The sequence below is a fragment of the Bufo gargarizans genome, chromosome 1 (assembly GCF_014858855.1).
Source record: "Bufo gargarizans isolate SCDJY-AF-19 chromosome 1, ASM1485885v1, whole genome shotgun sequence".
NCBI classification, from domain to species: domain Eukaryota; kingdom Metazoa; phylum Chordata; class Amphibia; order Anura; family Bufonidae; genus Bufo; species Bufo gargarizans.
Genome location: NC_058080.1, coordinates 351,690,071 through 351,714,412, shown reverse-complemented (window position 1 = coordinate 351,714,412; position 24,342 = coordinate 351,690,071). Strand labels below are relative to the sequence as shown.

At 41.8% G+C, this 24,342-nt stretch overlaps 1 protein-coding gene across 7 annotated transcripts in view; it reads left to right on the top strand.

The window, feature by feature from the left end:
• The window catches only part of TJP3 (tight junction protein 3), a 108,749-nt gene that overhangs the window by 38,860 nt on the left and 45,547 nt on the right, over nucleotides 1–24,342 (top strand). For 6 of the 7 annotated variants that reach the window (XM_044268640.1, XM_044268652.1, XM_044268658.1 and 3 more), the window contains exons 5-16: nucleotides 325–931; nucleotides 1,036–1,139; nucleotides 1,237–1,405; nucleotides 8,807–8,912; nucleotides 9,001–9,062; nucleotides 9,621–9,705; nucleotides 13,283–13,439; nucleotides 16,132–16,240; nucleotides 16,322–16,541; nucleotides 16,630–16,817; nucleotides 19,677–19,772; nucleotides 19,867–19,937. In XM_044268640.1, the coding sequence (XP_044124575.1) occupies nucleotides 325–931; nucleotides 1,036–1,139; nucleotides 1,237–1,405; nucleotides 8,807–8,912; nucleotides 9,001–9,062; nucleotides 9,621–9,705; nucleotides 13,283–13,439; nucleotides 16,132–16,240; nucleotides 16,322–16,541; nucleotides 16,630–16,817; nucleotides 19,677–19,772; nucleotides 19,867–19,937 (1,974 nt within the window). The remainder of the gene's footprint in view (nucleotides 1–324; nucleotides 932–1,035; nucleotides 1,140–1,236; nucleotides 1,406–8,806; nucleotides 8,913–9,000; nucleotides 9,063–9,620; nucleotides 9,706–13,282; nucleotides 13,440–16,131; nucleotides 16,241–16,321; nucleotides 16,542–16,629; nucleotides 16,818–19,676; nucleotides 19,773–19,866; nucleotides 19,938–24,342) is intronic. The other variant, XM_044268646.1, reaches the window with a different exon arrangement.

The following is a 24,342-nucleotide window of genomic DNA, read 5'->3' as shown; positions in this document are numbered from 1 at the left end:
TTTTACTTTTACATTACTCGATGAAAATTGAATGCAGATTTTTTTCCCTTTCACTTCTAGTTTTCACCACACATATTCCCCTGACATGTGCAGCTATGTTTATACAGTTGCATGCATTCACCATTGAGTTTTTTTTTTTTTTTTTTTTTTTTTTATTGTCTTATTACCTGTCTTGTGTGACTTCTTGGGGGGGGCTGGTCTGTACCAAAAACATAAACACACAAGAAACATACAATAAAATACAAATATATTTTAGGGAAATTTAATCTTTTTCTCATAATCTTTTTGAGTCCTTTTTAAATGTTCTTTTATTTCTATCTACAGACCGTAAAACGACCTAAAAAAATTCAAATCCCGGTGAGCAACTCTGTATCAGCTTCTACTGGGCCCTCACGAACACCTAACACTTTAGATCACTTATCTGATTCCTATCCCAGAGATGAGGAAGACCGATCGGATTCTCCTGTGCAGTGGAGAGAAAGATACGCAAGTTCTAGTAGAGAGCCTCAAGATACAGCACAAGGTTATGAAGGAGATTCTTCTAGTGGACGTAGCTCTGGAGGATCTCGAACACCATCTTCATACCATACCAGACAACGCAGGACCAGGGGTGGGGGAAGTGAAACAGGAAATTATACAAGGAGGAGGGCTGGTAGAGAGAAATATGGTTCTGGAGGTGATACCAGGGCTTCCAGTGGAATGAAAGACAATGGTAGTGGTTTGGAAGGTTCGGCAAGTGAGGCAGGAGACTACTCCAGGAGGGCATCTGGCAGTGAAGCAGGAGACTACTCAAGGAGGGGATCTGGCAGTGAGGCAGGGGGAAGGGACCATAATGGCCTACAACTGGTATCCGGGTTCAAACGCCTGCCCACTCAGGATGTACCATCCAAACCTGTTAAAACTGTTCTGGTGAAACGCGTGGAGAATCAAGGTATGCTGAAATGTGCAGTGTTTACTTAGAATTCTCTATTACCATAAATCCACTTGTTTTTCTTGACTTCTTAACTTTCCTTCTACTTTGCTGTATTCCCACAGAATATGGTCTGAAGTTGGGCAGTCAGATCTTCATTAAACATATTACAGAGACTGGTCTGGCAGCCCAGGAAAAATCGCTGCAGGAGGGCGACCTCATCCTGAAGGTTATTGACTCCACACTTAACATTTTCATCCCCCTGCTTCTCTCTTCCACACTGTAATCTGACTGACCAAAAGTATATATTCTGAATGAATTTGCAGATAAATGGCGTGGCAAGTGAGAATATGTCTTTGGCTGACACACGCCACCTTATTGAGAAGTCAAAAGGCAAACTAACTCTCACTGTCTTGAGGGATAATCGACAGTTCCTGGTCAACATTCCAGAAGTAAGGGACAGTGAAAGTGATGATAGGAGCTCCATTCATGATGGTAATGGTATTAATATTCCCGCTATATATTGAAAACGAGATGTAATGGAATACATGACCTGTCCTATTGCATATAGCGTTTTAGATGCAATGTGTGCTGGAGCAAGTATGCAGAATAAAGATATGTGCTTCAGACTTAAAAAATGCAGATCTGTCACTAGAATGTGATTTCATATTTAAAGAAGACCAGTCTCCTCTCCTGACATGTCTGCTTTAGTAACTACTTGCGTTCCCAATAAAATAACAATTCTGGAGCATCTTTTCATTTAACTCTATTTTGTATTATTCCTACTAGGCGTTTCTAAATAAAGGTACAACTTGGTGTTCCCGGTAGGGGGTGTGCCTGATGCTGACAGCACTGATTGGACAGTGCCAAACTGTACAGAAACACATACCCCAACTTGTAACACCCAGTTGTACCTTTATTCATAAACTTCTAGCAGTAATAATAGTGCACTAGCGTAACAGTCATAAGAAAAAAGGCTCCAGAGTAAAAAAAACAAAAACTGCCTAATTCCTGCAAGTGCTCTTGCGAGTGCACTCACAGCACCTGTGGGATGACCAGGACAAAAATGTCACTGAACTGCCACCCAGCAGTGATGCGTGAAAAGCTGTAAATGGCACAAAATACTATAGTGTAATTTTTTTTCCCTAGAAATGTTTTAGTTACAAGTGGATGAATACAGTTTTGGAACGATTACCAGCAAACATGGGGGCAATTTTTATTAAAACTATCTCAAATTGACCTTGTGACCTGTAGCACCTAATTAGAGCTCGGCTTTTATTTCTTAAGCTGCTCTTGACAAATGAAAGCTGTGCTGTGATTGGTTGCTATAGGCAACAAGGCCAGTTTTACTTTTAGATTGATTTGATAAATATGCCCGTTGTGTGCATAATGGAGACATTCTTACAGTACATCTGTAGATTGAGTATATTTAAAGTATTAGTATAAAAAAGTATTAGACCTCATTGTTCTTTTTAATGTAGAACATCATAGTTTATAAAATAGTATGTGACCAGTGGGATACTCTTGTGAAGCCTGCCATTTATTACATTATACAGTTTTGTTTTTGTTTTTTTGGGATAGAGATATTGATGACCTGTCCATAGGATAGGTCATCAATATCTGATCGTGGAGGTATGATTCCCGGCACCCCTCCGTTCAGCTGTTACCGGCAGCTGCAGTTCCAGGTAGTAAGTGTATGAAGCAAGACCGCCACTGATTTGATATTAATGACCTATTCTAAGGTCATCAATAACTTAGTCCTGGTACACTGCTTTAAAGGGGCTGTCTCATGGAAAATACAGTTTTTCTTTTGAAAAAGCACCACAATCTGAGCCCATTTTCAATTAACATTGATTACAAATTATGACAATTTCATGAGATATTACGTGAAATAACTTATATAGTGCCACCTGCTGTTTCAAGCTTTCTGTCGCTATCTCAGTGCTAAGGTGGACATGCATGCACAGTCGTGGTGCTGTCTCTGCATATGCCGCTATTGTCCTGGTCTTGGAGAGATCCCTGTACATTAGCTTGCAAGCTGACTAGGAGAAAATAAGGTAGATAAAGGAACCAACAGAAAGTGATTTACAGAGTAACTGTCACTTTTTTATTTTGTATTTATTTTTTATGTAGTACAGGCGAATAGAAGAAAGTTTGCCAGCACCCTTAGGCCTCTTTCACACGGGCGTCATGTTTTTTGCCCGGATAAGAGGCGGGTGCGTTGCGGGAAAATGCGCGATTTTTCTGCGCGAGTGCAAAACATTGTCATGCGTTTTGCACTCGCGTGAGAAAAATCGCGCATGTTTGGTACCCAGACCCGAACTTCTTCACAGAAGTTCGGGCTTGGGATTGATGTTCTGAAGATTGTATTATTTTCCCTTATAACATGGTTATAAGGGAAAATAATAGCATTCTGACTACAGAATGCTTTGTATAATAGTGCTGGAAGGGTTAAAAATAATAAAAAAGTTAACTCACCTTCTCCTCTTGTTCGCGCAGATGCCACTCTGTTCTTTAGCTGTGGACTGAATGACCTGAGGTGACGTCAGATCACATGCTCCAATCACATGGTCCATCACCATGGTGATGGAGCATGTGATCTGACGTCATCAAAGGTCCTTTAGCCCACAGATAAAGAACAGACCGGCATCTGCGCGAACAAGAGGAGAAGGTGAGTTAACTTTTTTATTATTTTTAACCCCTCCAGCACTATTATACAAAGCATTCTGTATTCAGAATGCTATTATTTTCCCTTATAACCATGTTATAAGGGAAAATAATACAGTGAATAGACTGTCACCTAGAACCCATGCGTGAAAATCGCACCGCATCCGCACTTGCTTGCGGATGCATGCGATTTTCACGCAACCCCATTCATTTCTATAGGGCCTGCGTTACGTGAAAAACGCACAAAGAGGAGCATGCTGCGATTTTCACGCAACGCACAAGTGATGCGTGAAAATCACCGCTCGTGTGCACAGTCTCATAGAAATGAATGGGTCAGGATTCAGTGCGGGTGCAATGCGTTCACCGCACGCATCGCACCCGCACGGAAAACTCGCCCGTGTGAAAGGGGCCTTAGGTCCCTTTCACACGAGTGTGATTTCCGCACGGGTGCAATGCGTGACGTGAACCCATAGCACCCGCACTGAATCCTGACCCATTCATTTCAATAGGTCTGTGCACATGAGCGTTGTTTTTCACGCATCAGTTCTGCGTTGCGTGAAAATCGCAGCATGTTCTATATTCTGCGTTTTTCACGCAGCCCTGGCCCCATAGAAGTGAATGGGGCTTCAGTGAAAAACGCATTGCATCCGCAAGCAAGTGCGGGTGCAATGCGTTTTTCACTGATGGTTTCTAGGAGATGTTCTTTGTAAACCTTCAGTTTTTTTATCACACGCGTGAAAAACGCATCAAAACGCATTGCACCCGCGCGGAAAAAACTGAACAACTAAACGCAATCGCAAACAAAACTGACTGAACTTGCTTGCAAAATAGTGCGAGTTTAACTGAACGCACTCTGAACGCATCCGGCCCCAATCCGCAACGCCCGTGTGAAACCAGCCTTAGTTTGATTACAAACAGTGCAGTTCTGACATGCATTCAGAATGCAGTTTTCAATTTAGCCAGTTTAGCAGCCTTATTAACCCCTTAGTGCTATTTGACGTGTATACTGGTCATGAAGCACTGCTACTTGGTGCTCCATGACAAGTATATACATCATGGCATTAAACTGTCACCATGTCTTCACAGACTTCCGGCTTGCTATGGTATAGCTAGGCCTGATCAGACTAAGTGTAAAGTCACAATACACTGCAGTACACTATAAAGTGCACTGCAGTGTATTAAAGAGTGTATTATAGAGGCATCAGACCCACTGGAGTGGGTCTGGGTAAAAAAAAAAGTAAAGGAAAAAAAATCAAATTTCTTCTTATAGTACATTTATAATTGATAAAAAAATAAATACACTACACATGTTTGATATCACAGCATCCATAACGAGCTGATCTATGAAACCTGACCTGACCTGATCATGTTACTTTCCCAGCACGGTGAACGCCATAAAAAATAAATAAAACTATGATGGAATTTAAATTTTGCCCACTTCACTTCCCCAAAAAAGGTATTAAAAGTGATAAAAAAAAAAAGTTGTATGTACCCCAATCGGCAGAAAAATAAAAAATTAAGATGTTTTTCAGAAAATTGAATTTTATGGTGGTTGTTATGGCACATAACAGGTAGCATTTAGTGTTAGGTTCTCGTCTTACAGAGATCGCCTTGACGTGTGGCAGACGGGCCCAAATAATTTTGTACAAAATGTATTTGCCAAGAATCAAAATTTTACAAAATAAGCATAGCAGTGTGCACCTGTGCTTTCAGAAAATGGGAACACAAAAAAAAACTGTATTTTTTTAAATGCTTTATTATGTAAAAGTGAAACAAACAAAGTAGACAAATTTGATATAATCTCATCAGTAACAACCTGCTCTATAAAAATAGCACATGATGTAACTTGTCAGATGACCATTGTAAAAAATAAAAACTGTGCCAGAACAGCCATTTTTGGTAACCTTGCTTTAGAAAAAAAAAAACTAATATAGAGCGATTAAAAATCATATGTAACCCAGAATAGTATCTATAAAACTGTCACCTTATCCCGTAGGTTCCAAAATAGGGTCACTATTTGGGAGTTTCTACTGTAGGGTGCATCAGGGGCGCATCAAATAGGACATGGTGTCTAAAAACCAGTCCAGCAAAATCTGCCCTCCAAAAACCATATGGTGCTTCTTTTCTTCTACGCCCTGCCGTGTGCCTTACAGTAGTTTATGACCACATATGGAGTGTTTCTGTAAATCGCAGAATCGGGGTCCATTCACACGTCCGTTGTTTCTTTCCTGATCTGTTCCGTTTTTTGCGGAACAGATCTGGACCAGATCTGTACCCTTTCATTTTCAATGGGTCCTGAAAAAAAAATCAGACATTGTGCTGTCCGATTTTTTTTTTTTTTTTTTTTTTTTTTTTCTGGACCCATTGAAAATGAATGGGAACAGATCTGGTCCAGATCTGTTCTGCAAAAAACGGAACAGATCAGGAAAGAAACAACGGACGTGTGAATGGACCCTCAGGGTAATAGATTTTGCGTTTTGTTTGACTGTTAAGCCTTGATGTGTTACAGGAAAAAATTGATTAAAATGGAAAATCCGCCCAAAAAGTGAAATTTAGAAATTTCATCTCCATTTTCCTATAATTCTTGTGAAATACATAAAGGGTTAACAAAGCTTGTAAAATCAGTTTTGAATCACTTGAGGGGTGTAGTTTTCTAAATTAGGGTCATTTATGGGTGGTTTCCACTATGTAAGCCCTGCGAAGTCACTTCAGAACTGAACTGGTCCTTAAAAAATGGTTTTGGAAATGTTCTTAAAAATGTTAAGAATTGCTGCAAAAATTTTGAGCCTTCTCTAACGTCCTAAAAAAATAAAGTTACATCTACAAAATGATGCCAAAATAAAGTAGACATATGGGAAATGTAAAGTAATAACTATTTTGTGAGATATCGCTATCTGCCTTAAAAGCAGAGAAATTCAATTTTTTTAAATAAATAAAGGTCATTTATATTGACTCAAATGTACCACTTTCATGAAGTACAATGTGTCCCGAGAAATCTGAATGGCTTGGATAAGTAAAAGCGTTCCAAAGTTATTACCACATAGCTACACGTGTCAGATTTCAAAAATTTGGCCTGGTCCTTAAAGAGGACCTTTCATCGGTCCAAACATTGTAAGATACATAGAGCACCGCCCAGGGATCTCACTGCACTTACTATTATCTCCGGGCGCCGCTCCGTTTGCCTGCTGTGTCCTCCAGTATCTTCACTGAATTGGTTCTACTAGGCGGAGTCTGCTTTGTTTCATCCTGGGCGTTCCTTCTCTCAGGCTGTAGCGCTGTCCAATCGCAGCGCAGAGGTCACAACCTGGGACAAAAAAAAAAACACTCCTGGGAAAAGGAACGCCCAGGGTGAAAACAGGGCAGACTAGTAGAACCAATTCAGTGAAGATACCGGAGGACACAGCGGGCGAACGGAGCGGCGCCCAGGGATAATAGTAAGTGCAGTGAGATCCCTGGGTGGTGCTCTATGTAGTCTGATAATTCTCTTGCAATGTTTGGACCGATAAAAGGTCCTCTTTAAGGTTAAAAAATGTATTGAAGGGGTTAAACCCTGGTGTTCTGCATTGTGGGAATGATTTAATTAATTTCAGCTAGCTACAATAAAAAACTGCATCCTGAATGCATGTTATAACTGCACTGTGTGCCAGCACAGAGAAATATCCTGCTCCTGTCCTCTTCACTAACTCTCAATTTAATGGCCAGCTGTGTCTTTAGTGAAGAGGGCTGCCTGGTCACTGATGGATTTGAGAACATAGACATCTATGGTGAGGAGGAGCAGGGAGGGGCTGCTGGAGATAGACAGAAAGACTGCTGCTGGTTTGGAAGTGGTTGACTGTCTAAGGTTGAGTTCACATCAGCGTTCAGCCTTTCCGTTCTCCTGCTTCATTATAGGAGCAGGAGAACAGAAAGGACGGATAAGCACATAACTGACGCCAAACGGAGTCAAACGGAGCCCTTAGGACCCCATAGACTATAATGGGGTCCGTTATGTTTCCGCTCAGAAGATGATTTTGAAGCGGAGACAAAAGTTGTGCATGCAGGACTTTTGTCTCCGCTTCAAAATCATCTTCTGAGCGGAAACCTAACGAACCCCATTATTGTCTATGGGGTCCGTAGGCTCTGTTTGCCTCAGTTATGTGCTTATCCGTCCTTTCCATTCTCCTGCTCCTGTAATGGAGCAGGAGAACGGAAAGGCTGAATGCTGATGTGAACTAAGCCTTACCTGGTTAAATCTTAACTGCTTATTTCTGCTGTGTAATGTCTTTCCTGCAACAGTTTTGACCCTGGCAGGTTTTTTCTTTGCCCAAGAAAGGTCTCAAAAATGCCTGACTTGATCTGTATTTTTTGTAGCCTTTCATGGGCGTTTTTGCCCATATTTTATTAGAGGAATATATGTTCCCCTCTGTGATGCCACTTTCTGTGGAGAGCTGTATGTAGCTTTAAAAAAAATATTTATTAGTGGGGTTTTTTTTCCCCAAAGAAAAATGGAGGTCTAAGGGGGAAAAGCGGCAGACAATGAGGGAAAAAATGCCAGACCATGCTGTATTTCAAAAAAAAAAAAAATGAAAAAGAAATAGCCCTACAAAAAAGCAGCTGTTTGCACAAAAGTGCAAAACACCAGTATAACACCCCAGAAAGTCTGTGTGGCTACTGCTTGTGAGGGGGTGCTTCAGATTTGGGTAGCAGATCATCCGATTTATCTGTGTCCCTGTGTCCTGTGTGTTGGCAGGTGTATTGTCCACCCGCTAGCTGCAAAATGAATGAGAATTACAGATAGCAGAGGGAATAATGCCAGATACAAGTCACATAATGGCCAGAAATTATGGTATTCTTCATGTACGTGACAGATTAAAGTACGGTAATAACCTTTGTTCTAGGTAATATTTACATAATAAAGTATCTTGTTACCCTGGATTGTATTCAGATGCCTCCATATACATTAGGCATAACACACTTTGTGAGAGAACCCCTTTAAATAACACTTATTCTTCTCTGTTTACATATTGAGCAACTAAAAGTTTTTTCCACTTTGCCAATCCCAAGAGAGATCGTTTGATGCAGATAGTATATTTTGTCATCATCTGTGCCTTGAGACTCTGCAGCTGATCCCAGATAATTGATGATTTCAGGTGGCACAACCAGCATCTACAGCAGCTTACAGAGTTATGTAGAACGAGTGCCACCATTCCTGCCAGATCAGTGAGTGTCTGTCTTTTTTCTTCATGACAGATATTTCACAGCTGAGTTCGGATGCGTCCCCACCACCTTCTCATCCTCCCCCACCTCCTCCAGGACAAACCCATAGGAGCTCTTCAGAAAGTTTAGAGAACCCTGTGTAAGAGCCATTATACGAAGCCTTCAAAAATGCTCACATCCACAACTTTATGCAAGTTTCTCATTTTTTCATTTTTATTTTTTTTAAGGCACAGTCATCACTTCAATGGAGCACCAAGCCCGCAGATAGATAAATTGGAACATGAAAATGGTGAGACCCTGCTGTCTTCATAGTACTACTGCAGTAGTACATTAAATAACTCTGATTTCTAGTCATTAACCAAAATGTATGGCAGGATGAAACCAACCTGAAGGAACCTATAGCACACTTTTAGAGTGATCCAGCCCAGCATTGTCTATGAGATGGGATCTAATACGCCATGCTGAGTGTAGAAGCCTGAGGATTTTTATTTATAGGTTACATGTATTCTAGATCTACAGGTACAGAGATACAGATAGATAAGAAGATGAAAGTGCATGGGCAGCATTTCAATTCTCTGACGTTATTATAGAGCCTGTGGGGATCTGGTCTTTGAAACTCACATTTTGGAAAACCATTCTACTCTCTTCAAGGCCCATTGGCCTGATACAGTCCTTTCCTGGTAAAAGAACAGTTACTTTTTCACATGGGTTATGTGTGGGCAAGAGATAACGGTGCTTGTAAAGGGCTTCTCTCCATCACAAACAACCCCTATATTATGAGTGCTGCCGGCTACCATCTTGGCTCGATGTATTCTAATGTTTCCTAATTTGTTTTACTTCTAACTAGTTAACAGTGAACCTCCTTTGGATACTGAACACAGGGAAGATCCTGACCCACCTATGGCTAAGGACAGAGATGAACTGCGAGTGGGGTATCCCATATTTTACTTTCTTTGTAGAACACCATATAATGGAGCAGATTTACTAATCCTGTCAAATGTTTAAAGCGAACCTTTCACCTCATTTTCACTTTATAAACTAGCAACAGTACCTTTATAGATTATCTTCAGTGTGCTCTTATACATGTTAGTGCCGCTTTCCTGCGCTCTTTATTCTTGAAAAAAATTGCCTTATAAAGTTCTCATTTCCTGCTCCTGAAGTCACGCTACAAGTCAAGGGGGTTGCCCTTCCCTCACCTCTGGCCGTACCTCCCCTGCCCTAAACCCGCCTCTATGCTCTGTAATTGACAGCCGGCTCAGTCGCCGGGACCGCGCTTGTGAATCCTGCGCATGCGTCGTCCTCCTCATTCGCCGCGCGATCCCGTCTTTCTTGCGCCACACGTGATGCCTGCCTGTCGGCGAATGAGGAGGACGGCGCATGCGCAGGATTCACAAGCGCGGTCCCGGCGACTGAGCCGGCTGTCAATTACAGAGCATAGAGGCGGGTTTAGGGCAGGGGAGGTACAGCCAGAGGTGAGGGAAGGGATACCCCCTTGACTTGTTGCGTGACTGTTGGAGCAGGAAATGTGAACTTTATAAGGCAATTTTTTTCAAGAATAAAGAGCGCAGGAAAGCGGCACTAACATGTATAAGAGCACACTGAAGATAATCTATAAAGGTACTGTTGCTAGTTTATAAAGTGAAAATGAGGTGAAAGGTTCGCTTTAAATAGTATAAACTTACATTAAAGATACGTCAAATCTATCTCAGTGGGTTATACTGGATGATAACCTTGGTGTAAGTTTTGACACTTTTGTCTAACGTTACACCACTTTGTAGCTAAATTTTATGACCATTTTAGTTCATGGTGGCACATTGTAAGCCTCGCCACCTTTCTCACTATGCCACGCTACCTTTCTAGTGAGACACAAAAAGGGTATAAAAACATAATAAGGGTCCATTCACACGTCCGTTTTTTCTTTCCTGATCTGTTCCGTTTTTTGCAGACCAGATCTGGACCCATTCATTTTCAATGGGTCCTGGAAAAAATCGGACAGCACAATGTGTGCTGTCCGTTTCCGTTGTTCCGTTCCGCATGTCCGTTTAAATATAAAACATGTCCTATTCTTGTCCGCAAAATTCGGATCCTGGTACAATACAAAGTCAATGGATCCGCAAAAAACGGAAGACATTCGGATGTCATTCCGTATGTCATCCGTTTTATGCGGAATCCGTTCCTGGAAACACATAACAAATTTTTTTTTTTTCATTTTTTTTTTTCAAAGAAATCCAAACAACTTTATTTGATTATTGAACTTTATACATGTTTCCGTTTTTTGCGGATCCGCAAAAAACGGATGACATACGGAAACATTTTCAGGAACAACGGATCCGCAAAGAACGGACCGAAAATCGGGATATAGGAAAATACTGACGTGTGAATGTAGCCTAAATGTGGTGCAGTGCATAGAGGCTGGGTTTTTGGAGCAAGTAAAGCTAGAAATATGGCCATTTGTAGCCATGCAATAGTGTACAGTACCATAGCATATTGGACTCTACTGCTAATTTTGGGTGTAACAGTCAAGTGCCAGGCTGCTGCTATCACACTACAGGGATCCTTACCATCTGTGGGAAAAGCCGTGAACCTCCTCACACCCACTTAGATGATAAATTACTCTTCACAGCCTTATTGAAATACACATGCATGTAGAAACATTAATCGCTATAGAGTTTCTTCCCTAACACTCCTTTAAATCCTGTCTTAATGCCAAGCTATGGCAATGCAATGGGCATGTTGCCTGAATTTTGGGTGTTCCTTCACAAGGCAGGGACCTCACTTGTGTGACTGAGGAAAAAAAAAACAAGCTGAATACCCATGCAATAAGTATGACAGTAAGGGATAAAACACTATCCTCCATGCCGTAATCCCTTAGCCTCAAAAGTAATGGGGAGGGAGTATCCCGCTCAGCTGAATGGCAAGTGAACCCTTTTCCTGCTTCCTTCCTTTTTAACCCCCTTATTTTAGCCCACCTACTCTCGGCTTAAGGGTCCATTCACACACGGATTTTGCGGACCGCACATCGCCGTCACTAATAGAATATGCCTATTCTTGTCCGCTATTGCGGACAAGAATAGGACATGTTCTATTTTTTTCGGGATCGGAATTGCGGACCCGGAAGTGCGGGTCCGCAATTCCGGATTTGGGTGGCAAATCGTGCGGCCCCATAGAAATGAATTGCGGATGTGTGAATGGAGCCTTATAGGCAAACAGCTTGTCAAACTCTCTCAATATCCTTTATCCCCAAGCATATTTTGGCACCTTTTTTTATTTAGCTGTTTTGCTTTTACTTGTGGCAGACAACGAGCTGGAACTCTAGCTAGGTCAGGCACCAAAATACATTTCTCCATATAAAATAATGTTAGGGCAGATGTTAGCTTCAGTTTTGCATTAGTATTTTAAAACGCATATGTAAAGCTATGGGATGTATGTTAGGGTACTTTCACACTAGCGTTAAAGTTTTCCGGTATTGAGTTTCGTCACAGGGGCTCAATACCGGGAAAAAAAGCTTCAGTTTTATCCTAATGCATTCTGAATGAAGAGCATTCCGCTCAGTATTCATCAGGATGTTTTCAGTTTAGTCCCTTTTATGGAATTTGGCCAGAGAAAATACCGCAGCATGCTGCAGTATTTTCTCTGGCTAAAATTCCAGAACACTTGCCGGAATGCCGGATCTGGCATTAATTTCTATTGAAATGTATTAATGCCGGATCCGGTACCAAGTGTTCCAGAAAAACTGATCCGGTTTCCCAGTCTGAGCATGCGCAGACCTTTAAAAATGTGAAAAAATAAAAATAAAATACCGGATCTGTTTTTCTGGATGACACCGGAGAGACGGATCCAGTATTTCAATGCATTTGTCAGCCGGATCTGCATCCGGATTTGGAAACAAATGCTACCCATTTGCATACGGATTTACTGATCTGGCAGGCAGTTCCGGCGACGGAATTGCCTGCCGGAATCCTCTAACGCAAGTGTGAAAGTACCCTTATTTGTGGCTGTCAAGTAGATAAAGGCCAAAATGTTCTATTGAAAAGGTGAGCTTGATTCGTACTAACTTCTTTCCTTTAGGTTACCTGCCCACGAGTGCAGGTTTGAAAACTGAAACTCCACACACACATTTTTGTGCGGATTTTGATGTTTCTCTCTGATCCTACTCTTTGCATGACAAAATGAGATCAGGGAGAACCCTGCATTGCAAAGAGTGGAATCCACACTAAAATTGACATGCTGCAGATTGGAAAAGCCACACAGCAGGTCAATTTCCACAGGAAAGAAAAAAGATGTACATGAGATTTATCAAATCTCATTCACTTTGCTGGTACTGTTTTGCGTATTTTATCTGCGCAAAAATTAACTCAGAAAAACTGTGCGGATCTGCAATGTGTCTAGGTACACTAGAATATCATTTATCTTGTAACCCTGCGTGTATTGGTTTCCCATGTGTAAGCTGCAAGTTATTTAACACTTGTCTGACTTTTTTTTTTAATAAGCTTTCTGCTTATTTTTAAGATACAGTCCTGATCCACGCCTTGTCCAGTTTCAGAAGGAAAGAAGTATTGGACTACGTCTTGCTGGGGGAAATGATGTGGGAATATTTGTTGCTGCTGTCCAGGAAGGGAGCCTTGCAGCCCGAGAAGGGATGAAAGAGGGTGACCAGATCCTACAGGTAACCCATCTTTTTAAAGGGCTTCTGTCACCCCACTAAAGTGATATTTTTTTTTGGGCTAGTTACATTCGTTATAGTGCGATATATGAGAATATAATGTTGTTACTTACTTTCATGCGGCCGTCTCTTGAGAAAACGAAGTTTTATAATATGCAAATCCGGTCTCTACCAGCAAGTAGGGCGTCTACTTGCTGGTAGCCGCCGCAAAAAACCGCCCCCTCGTCGTGTTGATTGACAGGGCCAGCCGTGATCTCCTCCTCCTCCGGCCGGCCCTGTCAGTATTTCAAAAATCACGCGCCTCTGTTCATTCGGTGCAGGCGCTCTGAGATGAGGAGGCTCGTCTCCTCAGAACTCCCTCAGTGCGCCTGCGCCGATGACGTCTTCTCTTTTGGTGATGTCATCGGCGCAGGCGCACTGAGGGAGTTCTGAGGAGACGAGTCTCCTCATCTCAGAGCGCCTGCGCCGAATGAACAGAGGCGCGCGATTTTTGAAATACTGACAGGGCCGGCCGGAGGAGGAGATCACGGCTGGCCCTGTCAATCAACACGACGAGGGGGCGGTTTTTTGCCGCGGCGGCTACCAGCAAGTAGACGCCCTACTTGCTGGTAGAGACCGGATTTGCATATTATAAAACTTCGTTTTCTCAAGAAACGGCCTCATGAAAGTAAGTAACAACATTATATTCTCATATATCGCACTATAAGGAATGTAACTAGCCCAAAAAAAATATATCACTTTAGTGGGGTGACAGAAGCCCTTTAAGATTTGTCAACTTTGCCCATTCACCCCTTTTAAAACCCACTCACAGTAGTTTTTTGTCCTAACAAATTTCAGGGCTTTTTAAAGTCTATGGGCACCTTTGAGGGAAGTTTCTTTTATCACTGCGCATTTTACAAATTTTGGGCAATTTTTTATTCAGTTGGTCTTTTATTAAAAATAACCCAAAATAAGTTGCAATGATTTAAAAATGCCCCCAAAGCTCTACATAGTCTTGCAGGTATCTTTTAAGTGGCAGTTTTGTTATGTTGTCGTCATTGTTTTTCATCCATGTCATTGGAGAACACAGAAGAACATGGGTATAGCTGCTGCCACTAGGAGGCGACACTATGCTGAAGAAAGCGTTAGCTCCTCCCACCACTTTTTATTTTTGTATATGGGAATACAGGCAGAAACGGCTCCCTGTCTTTCCAATGGCGAAAAGAGTGACCAGTGGGTCATCAAGCACGCTGCTCATTCCCTACCTCCAGAAGGAGGGAGAGCAGCTCTTTAAATTTGCTGTCACTTGCCAGCATTTGTCGCCTTTTCTGACAAGTCCCCCTATTTCAGCATGGCTTCTGTCTCCAAGGGGCAGCATGCTGAAGAAGGTGATCTGGGTGCATCTGCGGTACAAACTTTTCTAGCTTTAGTTTTAGCTTAGACCCTGTAGTTCGGGTATAGCTGATGGAAAGAGTAAACACTTAGGGCTGTTTCACACGAGCGGATGCCGTGCGTGGCACCTGCTCAGTGAAAGAGTGCCAAGACCCGATGCAGACTGCAGAGGCCCGGAGCAGTAACATGACTGATAATGCTCCGTGCCTCTGCAGTCTGCATCGGGTCTTGGCACTCTTTCACTGAGCGGATGCCACGCACGGCATCCGCTCATGTGAAACAGCCCTTAGTGTCCACCTACTGGTAGCAGCAGCTATACCCATGGTCCTGCCCATGTCTCCCAATAAGCAGAAGAGAAAAAGATTTTAGGTTAAATACAAAAATCTAGTTTCTGCGTTAGGTTACCCTAATAACTTAAATTGACATAGCAATGGTATGCTTCTAGAGCTTCAGAACTCGCCAAACTATAATCTCTTCAATAAAAAATAATAAAGTGAAAATAAAAATATGGATAAAAATGATAAAAGTTCACCACTGTGTTTTCTTCTTTTTTGGCGTCGCAGACCACCGTGTGAAGCGGGCTTATTCACATTCAACAGACAGTTCAAAGAAGGGGTCGCACTGCCTCACTTGGCTATAATTCAAGAGCCTTGATCAGGATAGGATACAACAGCTTTTTGGTGATGCTAAACAGCGAGGTTCCACAGGAGGATAATCTCGGTCACAAAACCACCCCTCTGTGTATATATAAAGGTTCAGGCACATAGTAAAGGTCCACCAATATTTCCAATGAGAACAGATTTTTTTATGTGGTTTTAAAAAAAATAGTGGATTTTAAAATAGTAGATTTATAATGGAAGGGGGGTGGGAGAACGTTTTATGTTATTTCGACACCCATATAAAAGGAACACCCATATGTGGGTGTATCATCTGCTCCTGATGAAGCTGGTGTGGCGAAACCTGGGTCGAGCAGTGTTATAACTACAGAGATTTTATTCTGTTTTATGCCTACTGATTTTATACCTTTCATTGGAAACATTGGTGGACCTTCACTATGTGCCTGAACCTTTATATCTAGAGAGGGGTGTTTTTGTGACCGAGATTATCCTTCTGTGGAACCTCGTTGTTTGGCATCGCCAAAAAGCTGTTGTATCCTATCCTGATCAAGACTCTTGAATTATAGCCAAGTAAGCCAGCGCGACCCCTTCTTTGAACCACCAAACTATAATGTCTGTCACCGAAAAAATGAGTGCAATAGATGCATACTGGTACCATGGGTATTTTGACCCCAGCATGTAAGACGATATACTGTTGCCGTTCCCAGGTAAATGAAACCAGTTTCCACAACATGACACGTGAAGATGCTGTACAATATCTAATGAACTTGCCACAGAACGAAGATGTTCTAATACTGACCCAGGGGAAGGAGGACAGTAAGTTAATTAACGTGCTAGTTTTCCTCTGTACTATATGTTCTTTGGTGTTGGATGCACACTACAAGCTTTTTGTTATAGTTTACAGGAAGATGATTAAGTCCAATGTTGGCGATTCCTTCTATATCCGTACACACTTTGATCATGAGGCAGATAGTCCATCTAGCCTGAGCTTCACTCGGGGTGAGATTTTCCATGTTTTGGATACAATGTACCGTGGGAAGCTTGGGAGTTGGCTTGCTGCACGTGTTGCTCGTGATCTGAAGGAGATGGACAAAGGAATTATCCCCAATCGTCTTAGGTAAATAATTTGCCATGATCTTAAGACCATATCTTTTATCTGTTTTCCACCTTAGTTGATCCTGAAGTTGCAATTCATACTTTTTCAGGGCAGAACAGTATGCTAGCTTAGAAAACGTCTTAAAGCCCCAGTCATCTTCAGGACCACGAGCTGAATTTTGGAAGCTGAGAGGCCTGAGGGGAGCCAAAAAAATATTGAAGAAAAGTAGAGAGGATTTGTCTGCAATTACTAGCAAGGCCAAGTATCCACCTTATGAGAAAGTGGTGCTTCGGGAAGGTAACAATACAGCAAACTTTCTGTTCCTATCTAGTGACTGACCTAAATGTGCCAGTATAACAGTAGTTGTGAGAGACTTGCTGGTTAATCCGATGTATGAAAGTAGCATTGATGTAAAACTATACTTTATTTATGCTGTGTGGATGATTGAGCAGTTCAAATTGAGCACTTTAGAACCATTGCAGGGATCTCGTTACGTAGATCCTAAAATGTTATACTTGTTTGAGTCCCATTGTAAAATTTTATTGAGGCATTTTTTTTTTTAACTTTATTAAATTATTTAAAAAAAAAAAAAGTCTGCCATTGCCTTTCTAATGCTGCTCTAGTTCCCGCTGCTTTTCACTTCCTGTTCCCGGCCAGAAAATGCCTGCTCAGCCAATCGCTGGCTGAGGCGGGTCACAGCTATGGCCAGAGATTGCTTTAGTGGGCCTTTCCTGGCCTTTTCAATTGGTCACACCAGGACCAGAAAGTGAAGAGCAGCATGGACCGGATCAGCTACAGAAGGGCGGTTGTGAGAGATTGGTCAGGGAGAGTGTGGTTTATTTTTAATTTTTAAAAGCATTCTGTAAGTACGATTTTGTTCATATTAAACTGCCAACAGGTTCACGGGATCTCCTTGAGTATGTTAGAAATATACCTGTGTCTGACATATGAATGCTGTTGTTTGCCTTAAAAACAATTTTATATTAATGCTAATTACCCGATAAAAGAGCCCAAGGGGCTGTCCTCTGCCCGCTTCAGCTTCATTTAATCTACTGTGCATGCGCCAGCAGCTCTCCTTAGCCAGAAGTGACTGTACTAATACCTATTTTCAGGAGAACTGTGCATATAGCTGGCGCATGCGCAGTAGGTTAAATGAAACTGAAGGCGGCAGAGGGATCGCAGACCATGCGGGCGCTCAAGTGACATCTTGTTGCGCCTGCGTGAGATTACAGTGCAGGGTCTGCTTAACGTCAGAGGAGCTGGGAGGGGACTTCAGGATGAGGGGAGGTGCGAGGCTTATTCAGAATAGGTGTGGCTTGGCTCCACTAACAATCAGGACAGCCACTTGGGCTCTTTTATCTGGTAATTAGCATAAATATAAAATAGTTTTTAAGGCAAACAACAGCATTCATATGTCAGACACGGGTATATTTCTAACATACTCGGAGACCTCCGTGAATCGGTTGGCAGCTTAATATGAAAAATCGTGCTGACAGAATCGCTTTAACCATTTTTAAATCTGATTTCCCTAGTAAACCCCTTTTTAAAACTGTCCATTTACTAAAGACAGCTAAAAGCCTCTTTCCTTATTCCTCCCGGGGGTAAACAAGTTATCGCCTATTCAATCATTGGATCCCAGTTGGAGATGATGGGGGTTGATTTCCCTTGCAGTGACATTTAGAGTGTCAGCTGATCCATCTTTTTAGGCTATAGCTAGTTGCCATGAACGAATCTGCAGCATGCTAAATTTCTCCCATTTTTTAGCAACCCAATCCACATGTATTGCACAGTAATTTGCTGTGGATTTGAGGTGCAGAATCCAGACTGTGAATCCACAGCATCGAACTTCAGCCTATGGAGCATAATTAGTTATGATTACATTTTTAAAGAAATGTAACCGGTTCAGACTATAGTGATATTAGAGCAGCTTTATAGGCTTTCATTATTGGCCCTGAAGCTATGTAGAGAAGGTATAGAGTAAATGCATAGCTTATTTTTCCAATTTGACTTCAAAGCGGCTTTTGAAATCGAGTGTAGATAATGGGTTTGCCCTTTTGGTGTACGGTAACAGTTTTAACCACTGGACTGTTCAGCGTTTTATTAACTGCAGTGTAATTTTCTTCATTTATGTGGAATAAAACACCATTTCAGACTCGATTCTGCTCTGTACCTGCCTTACAAAGCCTGAAATCATGGGCAAGGGTTCATTTTGCTATGAGACATATGACTTGCCTGATGTCACCTAGGATTCTAGAATGTAGCTTTGTACAAGAGTGAGAATCAATTTTTAGAGGACACATGTTAATCTGTTTCCTACTGGGTTAAAATACCTGTGCTCGGTAAATGACTTTCTGCCAGGCCAATATTATAGGAATTCTTTGGAGACGTCTTCTCAACAATGCACCCTTAGTCTGATACGATAAATACAGCCTTTGTATTGCTACACTTTGTGCAGTGAACCTTTACCGCCTATAATTCTGCATAGCATCAGGACTAAGTCAGCAGATTCTGATTGTCCATTGTGTATGGTTATAAAGGAAGGTGTTTATGCACTAATATGGGCACTCACTGCCCTAAAAACTCTCAGCTGTCTGGAGACTTCATTTCACTGGGGCCTGAAATATCAATTTCGCCTGCTGGACATCCTTATTGTACGAATATGAAAACTTTGATGTGTTTTACATAGAGTATATGTAACTTTATAGGTTTCATACCATTGCTAGTGCTCAATGAATTCATCTAAATAGGGGGCTGATTCCTAGGGCTCCTGTCCTCAGTGAATATTTAGCAATTATATTTCATTTCATATTTTAATGCCTTATTATAAACTGTGGGCAAACATATACTGTACTAGCCATTTACAATCTTTGGTGATCCGTAGGACACAGAACTGTAAAAAGGCAATATGTGTGGGCCCTTAATTTCTTAATACATTTATTCTAACTGTATAATACTGTTATATTCTAAATGTTTTATTTTATTATTCTTGTAATTATTTTTTCTAGCAGTTCCAGAAATGGCTATGGGTTATTAATCGTCTCCACATTTTGTTCCTGTCCTTTCACATTGACTCTTTTTGTACATACAGCTATTTTTTTCTGTATACAAAAATGGTAACTTTTTTTTATTTTTTATTAATTTACATGTTTTATGCAGCAAGTTTCAAAAGGCCTGTTGTAATCCTGGGTCCTATAACAGATATTGCACATATTAAGCTCTGTGCCGAATTACCCCAGGAATTTGAATCAGCAGGTGAGTTGTGCTTAGAAATAGAGTTTTTTTTTAGTGTTTTTTGGGGAATTCATCGTGCAAATCAACCAATGAGAGTCTCTTGTTCTGGTTGCAGAAAGTATGTCTCGAGATGATGGCGGTTCCAAAGTCATCAAACTGCAGATTGTAAAAGAGATTGCAGAACAGGTGAGCAGTTTTATAGAGCTTTTGCGCATTTCTTAATGCTGAATTAATATGGATGACAGCTTTCTCCGTATCGGTGTGTACACAGAAGGCTGTCAGTCACGGTAATCAGGACTCTCACCGTCTCTCCTAGGAGTTATGTCCAGATTTTCTTTGATTTTGGTGCAACATATTGCACCTGGTGTTTTTTTTATATATATATATATATATATATATATATATATATATATATATATAAATCCGGAAAAACGAGAGGCACTCCAATGATGAAGAAATAGTGAACCTTTATTCACCCAGGTGCAACGTTTCGGCTCTGCTCTTGAGCCTTTTTCAAGCATAAATACAACTCCACAACACAGCCTTAAATACAGGTGAATCAATTAACAAATAGATCATGTGGTCATACTCCACCCAGTGGGTGTGACAAAATCGTAACCATGACAGAATGCAACACTGTGAATACATAAAATTATCCTGTGCAAACAGTGCAATTATGAAAACATAAATTACAAGCCATGTAAATAATACATCTCATACATATATTATGGCTTCAGTGAACAGTGATAATGTCGATCATAAATAAAAAAAACGATCGATCAATGTGCTGCAATCCATTATATCATACAGGGGGAAAAGCAAACAAGGAGGGGTGATCAAACTGACATACCTAGTGCACAAGGAGAATCGCATCCCACCGCTTGTTTCAGCGTTGTATATTTTCCTTTGCGCAGGTCGGGTAAAGCACCTATCAGGGAGAAGGCTGAAAGGGAGCGACCGACGTCATCACATCCCGTCGACGTGCGGTCATCGCTCCAGTAACATCCTACGCAGCCTAGGCACAGCTTCCTGAGCGCATGCTCAAATGAACAAAAACACACTAGACGCCATCTTGCTCTCTGGCAGGACGCCCTGTTGCCAGTGTAAAGCCCCAACCTATATAAAATCGGACTTAGACAACTCAGACAGGCGGTGAATTCCCTTGAAAACAGGGTGTCCACAAGCACTCCCTGAGTGAAAAAACTGACAAATCCACGGAAACCGCGGCATGTACAGAGATATCACCAGGGTCACTGAGTTGTCATATCATCCGAGAGGGATCTCCTCATTATAGGTACACAGGTGCCACTGAGTTTATCTGACTTATCAGAATTGTGCCATCTAGGCTGGTATGTCATAGTAAACCCATGTGTAGGTGCCAACCGGACCTGTCAAAATCAAGCATCCACATCATAAAACCAAAAAACGGGGGTAAGGGAGGGAAAGAAGAAAAAAATTATTGTAAAGGACAAAAAAAGGGGGCTTTCTCATGTGCGGTATGTTGTGACCACTCTATCCAGACTTGCCATTCCTCCTGAAATCCAGTGTATGTATTCTCTAAAAAAGAGAGAAATGAAAATAAAGTTATTAAAAAAGCAAGAAAATAAGAGAGTTGAGTTGTATAACTCCTATAGTGCATACACAAGAAACCGAATTGCACCCTGCTTGACTGCAGAGGCAAACCACCATCACAAAATATCCCCAAAATTGTACTCTACGTTTAATCCATGGGGTTTCAGACTCCCCAATTTGTGGATCCAATTCAGTTCTCTACGTTTCAGTAGCTTTGACCTATCTCCACCTCGCCTGGGTTGGGGTATGTGGTCTACTACCCAGCATTTAAGATCACGCTCCCCATGTTTAGCCTCTGCAAAATGTTTAGATACAGGTAAATCCATACGTTTCTTCCGTATACTTAAACGATGGTTGTTTAGGCGGGTCTTAAACTCAGTCGTTGTCTCTCCCACATATAATAAATTGCATGGGCAAGATAATATGTATACGACATAACTGGACTCACAGGTTAAATGAAACGGGATCGCATAGGATTCACCTGTACCAGGATGTGAGAAATTCCTCCCTTTGCACATATATTTACAATTTACGCAGTTGAGACAGGGAAAACAACCCAAGCTCAACTGCGTTAATGTGGTTTGTCTCAATGATCTTGTTGAGCCAATATCTGCTTTAACTAATTGATCTTTTAAATTTCTAGATCGACGGTAAGAAAGAAGAGGAGGGCTCTGGAATTCCGGAATTTCCTTGAAACATGTACCCAACAAGCCCCAGTGCTTCCTCAAAATCCTATTTATTGAAGGGCTGTATTCACTATATACTGAAATAAACGGAATTCTGTCAGCCTTGCGGGCAGTCTTCCGTTTAGTCAGTAATTCTGTCCTATCTAAATACCGAACTCTGTCAGTGTGTTCTTTCAGCAGCCGTTTAGGATACCCCCTCTCCTGAAATCTAAGGGCCATAGAATCCAACGTCGCATCTAATTTAGTATCATCTGACACAACCCGCTTAACCCTGAGGAACTGAGAGAAGGGCAAAGATTGAATCATTTTCCTAGGATGGCAACTATTGAAGCATAGGAAGGTGTTAGTGTCGGTTGGCTTAGTGTATAGCTCGGTATGCAGAGAACCTTCCTTGACCACTACCTTGGTGTCCAAAAACTGAATCTCAGTCCTGGAATGGACGAGGGTAAATTGTAGATCTGAGTCATGACTATTGAGAAAGTCATGAAAATCAAGCAGATCTGCCTCAGAGCCAGTCCATATGAGGAAGATGTCGTCGATGTATCTCCACCACCCCAGCACATGTCTGAAGTGGTGGGACAAATAGACGACATCTTCCTCATACACACGCATAAAAATATTTGCGTAGGTGGGGGCCACGTGGGATCCCATGGCCACGCCACGTTGTTGCAAATAAAAAGTATCCTTGAACAGAAAATAGTTATATTGGAGCACTATCTTAAGCAAATCAATGATAAATTCAGAAGCATGTGGAGTGAGGGAGGACATCGTTAACATTTTCTCAACTGATCGAATACCCTTCTCATGTACAATAGAGGTATATAATGACGTAACGTCAAATGATGCAAGTATAATTGAAGGAACCTGTGATACATCTGTATTATGAAGTTTGACCAAGAAATCAGACGTGTCTTGTATATAGGACGACCCACCTGTAGAAAAACCGCGCAGGATTTTGTCAAGAAAGACGGCTATGCCGCTGAAGATGGAATCTGTGCCCGAGACGATCGGGCGTCCCGGGGGGTCGACGAGGGTCTTGTGTATCTTGGGCAGCACATATATCACCGGAGTGACAGGATGTGCCACCTCAAGAAAATCACATAGACCCTCGTCGATAATACCAGCGGTCAAGGCCTCCCTCAGACACCTGCGTATGATACCAATAATCATAAACTTGGGATCAGAGTCAAGGGCCCTGTATACATGTGGGTCCCCCAGTTGACGCATAATTTCATGTATATACTTAGCGGTGTCCATTACAACGACCGCACCCCCTTTGTCGGCCGGCTTCAAGGTTAGAGTGGGGTCAGACCTAAGGGATTTGAGGGCCTCAACCTCAGTGGTGGTCAGATTAGGATATCTAAAGTCCCGATCCTCCGTGAAGGCTGACCGGAGCTCAGAGATCCCACCTCTGACAGCACTGATATAGGCCTCCACTGCAGGTTCATTGATAACTGGTGTAAAATTGCTCCTTTGAAATAAATTGAGAGAACCCAGTGTGAACTCACTATTCTGGGGCCTCACAATTACATCCCTTTTATGAAACCATATTCTTAATTTAATACGACGGAAAAAAGAAAACAAATCAGATTCCAACTTAAACCAATCTATGCGTGAATTGGGACAAAATGAGAATCCCTTTGATAGGACACTCACTTGGGTAGAGGTTAGCTCTTTGGAAGATAAATTGACTACAGTCATTTTCTCCGCCCTGTGGTCATCTTGGTCGCCATGAGTCGATTCTTGTTGTTCCGTAATCTGCCTGGCCTTTCCGTGTCCACGACCACCTCTCCTAATGTGTCGCCGCTTGCTTCCGGCAACTGCGAACCTCTGCCTAAAAAAGACTGATCTTCATTTGAAGGTGTCTGAATGGTTTTCCTCCGTCTTCTCACGTCCCTCTGTTGGGTATTGGATTGTCTCTCATTCTGCCAATTGTAGACGGTGCCTCTTTTGTAGTCGTCTGTATCCCTACACCACTTGGTTCTTTTGTTCTCTTCTGATTCTAGCTGGAATTGTTTCATTTGAACAGCTGATTCTTCTATATACTTAGTGAATTCCTCTGGTGAGAACAAAGATCGTAGTTGGGCCTCAATGTCGCCTATTTCACACTGCAAAATTGAGAGTTCATGTTGGAGATACTCAATGTTGAGCAAAATAAAGTCCAGAGAGTATCGGTTAGATAAGGCTTCAAATTTTTTGCAAAACAAAGGATTGTTATAAAAAAGGTTTGGTCTGATACTGGATCGCATCCCTCTAGGGATCCTCTGTGTCCTGTGATATTCTCCAAGTGTCGTCATGTGTAAACGGAGAGATACCATGCGTTTGGAGATGGC